Source organism: Triticum dicoccoides, chromosome 1A, assembly GCF_002162155.2.
Source record: "Triticum dicoccoides isolate Atlit2015 ecotype Zavitan chromosome 1A, WEW_v2.0, whole genome shotgun sequence".
NCBI classification, from domain to species: Eukaryota; Viridiplantae; Streptophyta; class Magnoliopsida; order Poales; family Poaceae; genus Triticum; species Triticum dicoccoides.
The window spans coordinates 596,511,531-596,520,602 of record NC_041380.1 but is presented as its reverse complement, the minus strand read 5'-3'; the positions used below and the strand labels follow the sequence as shown (position 1 = coordinate 596,520,602).

Here is a 9,072-nt window from a genome sequence, read left to right as displayed (position 1 = left end):
CGCACCAGGCATGGGCCTTAAGGCCCATCTCCCTTAGGGTTTGCCCGCTCTTCCCCTTAGGCGCATGGGCCTTGGTGGGGAGGCGCCCCAGCCCACTTAGGGGCTGGTCCCTTCCCACTATTGGCCCATGTAGGCCTCCGGGGCTGGTGGCCCCACCTGGTGGACCCCCGGACCCCTCCGGTGGTCCCGGTACACTTCCGGTGGCCAAAACCATACTTCCTATACATTAATCTTTACCTCCGGACCATTACGGAACTCCTCGTGACGTCCGGGGTCTCATCCGGGACTCCGAACAACATTCAGTAACCACGTATATCCATTCCCTATAATCCTAGCGTCATCGAACCTTAAGTGTGTAGACCCTACGGGTTCGGGAGTCATGCAGACATGGCCGAGAAAACTCTCCGGCCAATAACCAACAGCGGGATCTGGATACCCATGTTGGCTCCCACATGTTCCACGATGATCTCATTGGATGAACCACGATGTCGAGGATTCAATCAATCCCGTATACAATTCCCTTTGTCTAGTGGTACGATACTTGCCCGAGATTCGATCGTCGGTATCCCGATACCTTGTTCAATCTCGTTACCGGCAAGTCTCTTTACTCGTTCCGTAACACATCATCCCGTGATCAACTCCTTGGTCACATTGTGCACATTATGATGATGACCTACCGAGTGGGCCCAGAGATACCTCTCCGTTTACACGGAGTGACAAATCCCAGTCTCGATTCGTGCCAACCCAACAAACACTTTCGGAGATACCTGTAGTGTACCTTTATAGCCACCCAGTTACATTGTGACGTTTGGCACACCCAAAGTATTCCTACAGTATCCGGGAGTTGCACAATCTCATGGTCTAAGGAAATGATACTTGACATTAGAAAAGCTTTAGCATACGAACTACACGATCTTTGTGCTAGGCTTAGGATTGGGTCTTGTCCATCACATCATTCTCCTAATGATGTGATCCCGTTATCAACGACATCCAATGTCCATGGTCAGGAAACCGTAACCATCTATTGATCAACGAGCCAATCAACTAGAGGCTTACTAGGGACATGGTGTTGTCTATGTATCCACACATGTATCTGAGTTTCCTATCAATACAATTCTAGCATGGATAATAAACGATTATCATGAACAAGAAAATATAATAATAACCAATTTATTATTGCCTCTTGGGCATATTTCCAACATGAGCCGGGGAGGCAGGATGAAACTTCCCTCCCGCGCGAAAAGAAAGAGGAGTGCGGGTTGGGGGGAGTTTTTCCTCTCAACCCTCACTTCTATAGGTTGGAAAACAATTTGAGGGTTGGACCTCTAAATTGTTTTACGGGTTTGAGGGTTTAGAGGTTCTAGTCTATGGTTTTTTTCGACGAAAACTGTAAAAAAGCAGTTATTTTTAGGGATTTGAGGGTTTGAAGGTTCTACTGGACTTGCTCTTATATTGCATTTGTACAACACTTGGACAATCGACTTTTTTTCAAGGTGAACTTGGGCAAGTTGAAGTCGACGACCAGGATGCAGCAGTCAAGGACAGGCTTGTGGCACTCAGATTTCGACGTATTTTCATGGCAGCAGAAGAGATTTCCCGTGGCAACCGAAAAGAGTTGCCAAACATTTCGACGTAGCACTAGCACTACTCCACGTCGCACTGCCATGTGGGTCCCCGGAGATATCGCGAGGCGTATGGCGACCGCTCACGTGGCGCGCGCCTCATCCACGCACCCCCTCCCGCGCGCGCCCGGCTCCACGCCGCCGCCCCGCGCGCCGTCCGATCCTCGGGCCTCGCCGCCTCCCGCACGTCCGATCGCCCCGCGCCGGCTCGTGGCCGCCGTTGCTCGGCCAACCGCCGACGTACGTGTCCCGCCCCGGCATATATGGAAGGGGACGGCCGGTAGCAGAGCAGAGCAGAGCACCGCATCGCATTGCTTCCACACGATCGAACTGAGCCGAGAGATTCTGGACTGTTCCACACGATCCATGACGTCCACGGTGACCACGCCCACGCCCAGCCGCCCGCTCCCGGCGGGGCCCCAGCGCCGCCGGTACAGGCCCACCGTGCTCGCCATCGCCGGCGGTAGCAAGCCGCCGCGGCGCCGGGCGCCTGCCGCCGCCACCAGCTGCGCGGCGCTCGCGGCGCCCGAGAAGCAGAGCACGGCCACCGCTAAGATCCAACCTTCGCCCGCGCCGGTGCCGGTGCCCGAGGGCACGGACTACGACGAGGTGGCCGCCACGCTGGAGACGCTGTACAAGCTGAGCCCCGTCATCGTGGAGGAGGACGAGAAGAGGAGCAAGAAGCAGGCGGCCACCAAGAAGAAGAGGAAGCAGGGGATGAAGAAATCAGCAGCGACAACGACGACGGCGACGCCCAGGAGGACAGTGGTGGTCAGGAGCCAGCGGCGCCGGCGGATGGACCTGGGGAAGAGGGTGGAGATGCGCGATCTGGCCGCCGGCAAGGAGGGCGAACACCGGGACGAGGAGCGGGAGTTCGAGGAGGCGCTGCTGCGGGAGCACGCCGTGTCGACCGACATGGGCAGCCTCGACTGGAGGCGGATGAAGATCCCGCCGGTGCTCTCCGCCGCGCAGAGCGCTCGCCTCTTCAAGATCATGCAACCCATGAAGGTAATCAACCACCGATCAATTTAACTCTTCTTGAATCTTGATGCCATTGAGGAGGAACAATCGGTAGCTGATCCAAGAACTCGCTAGCTGAATTTAGGTGCTAAACTGAATAACTGACACACATTTCAGGCCATTTTGGAGGTGCAAGAGAACCTGCGGAACGAGCTGCAGAGCGAGCCGACCGACGCAGAGGTCGCCGAGGCCATGAACATGCCGGTGCAGCGGCTACGGCGGCTCCGCGACGTCGGCCGGGCGGCGAGGAACAAGCTCATCAAGGTAAACAACAACACTGCCATTGATCACTCTGTACTCTGCTGCACCAGTGGTCTGGAAAAAAGATGGAATCCAACTGAAATTTGGGTTGGGTGGTTGCAGCACAACCTACGGCTGGTCCTGTACGCGATCAACAAGTACTACCCGGACATGACCGGCGACGAGAGGTTCGCCGACCTGTGCCAGGCCGGCGCCAACGGGCTCATCACGGCCATCGACCGCTTCGAGCCCAAGCGCGGCTTCCGCATCTCCACCTACGCGCTCTTCTGGATCCGCCACTCCGTCGTCCGCGCCATGACGCTCTCCAGCTTCACCCGCTTCCCATTCGCCATGGAATCGGTAATGCCTGCCGAGCTTGCATGCCCAGTCGGTTCAGTCTTCAGTGTTTTGCACATTCTGTCCGTGTTTGTCAGAGATGGAAATGCTGAAATGTTTGTATTAATTTTATCGTGCAGGAGAGACAGGAGATCAACAGGGCGAGGGAGGAGCTGTCGTTCGAGCTCGGGAGGACGCCGACGGACGAGGAGACGATGAAGAAAGTGGGGCTGTCGCCGGCGAGGTACCGCGACGTGGTGCGGATGACGAGGCCGACCTACTCGCTCCACTCGCGGAACCGTGTCACGCAGGAGGAGCTCATCAAAGAGGTCACCGACGTGGACGCCATCGGGGTCGACACCCACAAGCACAACCGGCTCCTCCGCCTCGCCATTGACGACCTCGTAATCATAAACAACATCATCAGTTGATTCATGTGTTTGCTTTCTGAATGTTGATTGATGATCATGTGATGGATGGTGCAGCTGGATTCGCTGAAGCCCAAGGAGAGCGTGGTGATCAGGCAGAGGTTCGGGCTGGACGGCAGAGGGAGGCGCACGCTGAGCGAGATCGCCGGCAACCTGAGGATCTCGAGGGAGATGGTGCGCAAGTACGAGCTCAAGGCGCTCATGAAGCTCAAGCACCCCACCCGGGTCGACTACCTACGAAGATACATGTGAAATCATATGCATCTCGGTCACGCACATACATACCAGTTCTCTAATTTGATTATGCTGCATATACATTGCAAGATGGCATAGACTCATCATTGATTCCGTATTTCGGACATGTATATAAGTCTGTATATACGAGTGAGGTTGTATATATAATATTTGATTTAGACCTCGGGCTGATGTAGAGTAATTCATAGCATACAGAAAAGAAAACGGTCTCTGGTATTATTAAAAGAAATAAATTATGCATTGCCATTTTGCAGTATGGGTTAAGTTTAAAGTTTAGAATACCACTTGAATACACCTTCTCAACTTATAAAACCATTTTCAATGAAGCTATGCAAAACCAGTTGATTCAGCCTCCTCTCAATATCACTTCATGACTCGATTTCCCTATCATCCGCTATGCAGACAACACTGTCATGATCCTTCATGCATGGGAAAGACAATGGCAGCACATAAAGAACCCACTCCTCCATCTTGCATCCTACACTGGTTTGAAAGTGAACTTTAACAAGTCTATTGTGGTGCGAATTAATGTCTTTAATCCACACAACAATTAATGTCTTTGATCACGGAATGCAAACCCTTGCTCAATCTTTTGGATGCATGTTGGGCTGCTTCCCTTTTACTGGTATCTAGGACTTCCCCACTCAACATTGTAAAGCCAAAGACATAAGAATTTGTCCCTGTCCCTCTTGGCTAATTTCACCCCATAAAGATTTACTGGATGATCAACCTTCTTATCATCTGGGGTGAAATTATAGCTTGTGAAATCAGTGCTATGCAGTTTACCCATTTTCTTCATGTGCCCTCTGTCCCTACCACTTTCAGTTTCTTAGAAGATTAATAAATACTCCCTCAGTTTCTTTTTTACTTTGCATATAAAATTTGATCAAAGTCAAACTAAACAAAGTTTGACCAAATTTATATTAAAAAATATCAACATCTACAATACCAAAGTTATATGGTATGGAAGTTAATTTCGTGATGCATCTAATAATATTGATTTCATATGGTGAATATTGATATTTTTCCTATAAAGTTAGTCAAACATTACAAAGTTTGACTTTGACTCAATTTTATATGCAAACTAAAAAGAAACGGAGGGAGTACTTAAGGCACTGCTTTTGAAGAAAATATGACATGGAGGATTGAGGGACAACTCTCTTCTCTTGGGACAAAGTGTGCAGCCTACAAGGTCAAGGTGGTCTTGCAGTTCCTCACATTACACTTCAGAGCAAAATTGTTGTGATCAAGCACCTTTACAAATTCTTTAATAGATATATGAGTTACATTGGGTCAACCTCATTTGGGAATCATATTATATTGATTCCCCACACCTGACAAATTGTTGGATCATTCTAGTGAAAATCTCCGATTAACCTTATTCCAAACAAGAAAGGTATGGCACTTGTACTATTGGATAGGGTAACACGTTCGACCTCTGGGAAAATTCATGGCAAGATCACTCCGTCAAAGATAAATACATTAAACTTTACTCATCTGGCAAAAGCAACATCACCTTCCAAAATTTCATGGCATCACCCAATCACAAAATCACTTCATTGGCCACTCCCATTTCAAGCTTTTTAGTAGCCGCGGATGCTTCAAAATGACATAAATCAATCTCACTAATGATAATTAAAAACATAAACGGGTTTGCCCTTAGAAATATGTTGATTGCTCTGCTATTCAAATGTACGAAGTTTTAAGGGGCCATAATTCTGCTCATATCATTTTTAAATTGCTCTAGATCTCTCTAATGAAACAAGATAAATGGGTTTTCCCTTAGAAATATGTAGATTGCTCTGCTATTCAGATGTACGAAGTAACAAGGGGTCCGATTCTACTCATATAATTTTTAAATTGCTCTGGAAAACTTCATCTGTGCTCCAACACAAGATTTTCTTTTGGCTCATCCTGCACACTAGCTCAACACAAGGAACCTACCTCACATGAAGAACATTCAAATGAGATCTTACAAATATTCTATCTGTTCTGACCAAATTGAAGAAACTCTGCTTCACCTCTTTTGGGAATGCCCTTTTGCTACGCAATGCTAGCATTCTTTGGTTCCTCACAAAAGAAGAGGATCTCCTTTTTTATGAGGTGCTTCTTACAATTGATTTGATCTCCAAGGATATTGACATGGGTAAATGCAAAAAAAAATTGACATAAATCCTTAGAAACTTCCCTATTCATTTGCAAAGATGGAAGCAAACCTCTTCGGGCCCCTCAAGATTGTAATATATTGATCAAAGCAAAGTAAAGCCTCGCCTCTTGGATCAACAACAATCCTTCATGGATTTTCTTTGAAATGCATTCTTAGTTTGGTCCAGAATAGTTGGACCTTGAAGTTAGAAGCTTTTTTTCTTTCAAATCCACTTTAATACTCTCATGTTAGCAAAAAACCGGAATTGGATAACATGTCTCTTTATTTTTTGTAATTGTAAAATTATATAAATATTTTTAATATAATTGAAAATATCACAGATTTTTTTGTATGATCATGTCTTGAAATAAACTTATATAATTGTTCCTTTGATTCTATCCAAACCACAATTGTCTTGCATGACATGCAGTGATTACGAGTCGAACGACTAATCTAGACTAGTCGCTCGACTAGTCTACGAGTCGCAGAGTGGATGTCAACTCATTTTCTCGTGTAGACTACAAATACGAGTCGAGCCGTGGATGGACTAGTCGACGACTAGTCTGGACTAGTCGACATATATGAGTCGAGCGACTCAAAAAAGAGAGCTGCCTCAGCTGGGACGAGGCGCCGCCAGCACCCACTGCCCTGCCACCGCCGCCTCCACCCACCGCAGGGACGGCGGATGGCGCAGCCAGGTGCGGCAGCCGGCCGGAGCTCGTGCTCAGGCGGCGGCCATGGCCGTGACCCGTAGGGGCACGCGGCCTTGAGATGGGAGAGAAGGAAGAGAGAGAGAGGAGAGAAAAGGAGGAGGCATGGCGGTGGTCGGCGGGCTCGCTGGCGGCAGCGGCCGGGACCGGCGGAAGGCGGCAAGAGGCGCGGGTCGCGTGCGCGCGTGCTCTCGTGCGTGATGGCGCTGACGGCGGCGATTGGAGAGGTCGGGAGCTAGGGTTCCAGTGGCTGGGGGCTAAGTAGGCTGGCCATTTGGGCCCAAATGGGCCAGCTGGGGGGGTGATGCGTGGTGCTGGGCTAGTATTTAGACAGTGGCTGGTCCTATTCCATACCCACTTGGGCCCAGAACACTGCATAGCTCAATGATTTAGACAGTGGCTGGTTTTATTGCATACTGTACTGTTAGTATATACTACATACTACTACTAGGTATTAGTAGCTGAGTACTACAGTACCATGTCAACTAGTCTAGCACTAGTCTAGACTAGTCTCGATTAGTCTATGAGTCTCTACCTCGGAACGACTCGTCGACTTGTCGACTCGTAAACCTTGATGACATGACACTTATTTTATCATAATGCCCACACAAAAAGTTCCACTATGCCTTGTCTAAATCTGATCGGTCGGACAAGCATGAGCGGGTTGTTAAGGCATAGAGAGGAATACCAAAAATGAGATAAAGTAATAATGGGTAGGAAAAAAGGTGAAAATTACATTTGGAAATTACCAAAAAAAAGATAAACCATAAAAAGGTTAAGCTATTAGCTTTACCTCTTGATCTCTCTTTTATGGACAATTAGTTCTCGTTTATTTTACAAGCTCGGTTGAGTATGAATTTCATTAGCAAGGGTCACAACATGGAGTAAAATTGAAGGACTCATATGGAGGAGTCTTTGGCATCGACCATCACATACATTAGTGTCGCACTGCCAAAAGAACCCCCTTGTGTGAATAACATTATCTCCATGGTTTTGCATCAATTATGCTACAATGTAGTGACAATAATGAATTATATGGTATTTGACCCATTTCTGCAACAAACTAATACTTTATTTGATGGGTTAACTGATATGTTTAGCAATACATTGGAATCAACAACAAATAGTGCAATTATGACAATAACATGGATTTAACCATAAAAATATAGGATGATATGGTCCTCTAAAAACATTGAATTCGACATAATTGTAATCTCTTTGTGGCACATTGCAAACAACATAAGTAATAATCTCCTCCCACTTTATTAGAAAAATAGCTTATATAATAACATTTCTGGAAACTAGCAACACAAAATATATATGTGGAACAACAAACCACACATGAGAGCATATTTTATATGTCCTAGCTTATTTATCGGAGGAGAAAAAACCACATATCAAGGCTTCATGGAGGATGTGGTTCCATTGGCCATCACGCCACCGAGCCCACAACAATAGATGTCCCTAGGGCAGCAAACTGGGTTGTATCCCATAAGCCTGCCGGCTGCCTGTGCTACCGGTGCTGCAATCATCATGAGCAAGCAAACTTGCGCAATGAGAAAAACAACAAAGACTTGGAGAATGCTATTATTTGCCATCGCCTAAATTCACAAAGAGCAGTAGAGAGCACTATGCAATACTGCGTTCAGTTGTATGTTTGTGTTTGGTCCAAGCAAATACTCGCTTTATATAGATATCATGGCATGAAGCTTGTGCTTATCCTAATAAATTATATTAAAACAAAATATACGAATATTGAGGATCTAATTGGTAGTAAAGAGAATAGGAAAGTTAATCTATTTAGCGAATAGTAAATGCCTCCTAAAAATATATGAAAGTTAATGACACAATGAACCTAGACATGTTGACTGCATTTTTACCACTAAATATGCTATAAAAATGATTCTATAAGATATGATAATAATGGGATGAATTAACCAAGCAAAATATCTTATTTTAGGGATTAGTTTAGGAGAGAAAATAATAAATGTATAAAAATGTAATTAAGACCAGATAAAGCTACATGGTAGTAATACATGCCTCCTGGATATACATACTATATACATGATAAATTCACCAATAGTCAATGTATCTTGTAGATATACATTTCGTAATAGCTAGATATATAGCACGATATAACTTTTGGATCTTGTCAGGCCATGGAGATATGCATTGAGATCTACAGTTAATACATAAATATATAGTAAAGATATGTATATTGTATTTAGATTTAGTACACAATACATGGGGAGGGGGGTAACTCTATGCTCAAGGTTGATCCTCTAATTACTTTCTCTTATCAATCACTAGACAAT

The 9,072-nt window shown here is 46.2% G+C and overlaps 1 protein-coding gene across 1 annotated transcript; it reads left to right on the top strand.

Moving 5' to 3' along the window:
• The first annotated feature begins 1,910 nt into the window (after window positions 1–1,910).
• Window positions 1,911–4,150, top strand: LOC119294309 (RNA polymerase sigma factor sigE, chloroplastic/mitochondrial-like). The gene is made up of 5 exons (XM_037572524.1): window positions 1,911–2,630; window positions 2,760–2,906; window positions 3,006–3,242; window positions 3,359–3,622; window positions 3,704–4,150. The coding sequence occupies exons 1-5, from the start codon at window positions 1,989–1,991 to the stop codon at window positions 3,896–3,898; spliced, it is 1,485 nt and encodes a 494-aa protein (XP_037428421.1). The 5' UTR covers window positions 1,911–1,988; the 3' UTR covers window positions 3,899–4,150.
• The last annotated feature ends 4,922 nt before the right edge of the window (window positions 4,151–9,072 follow it).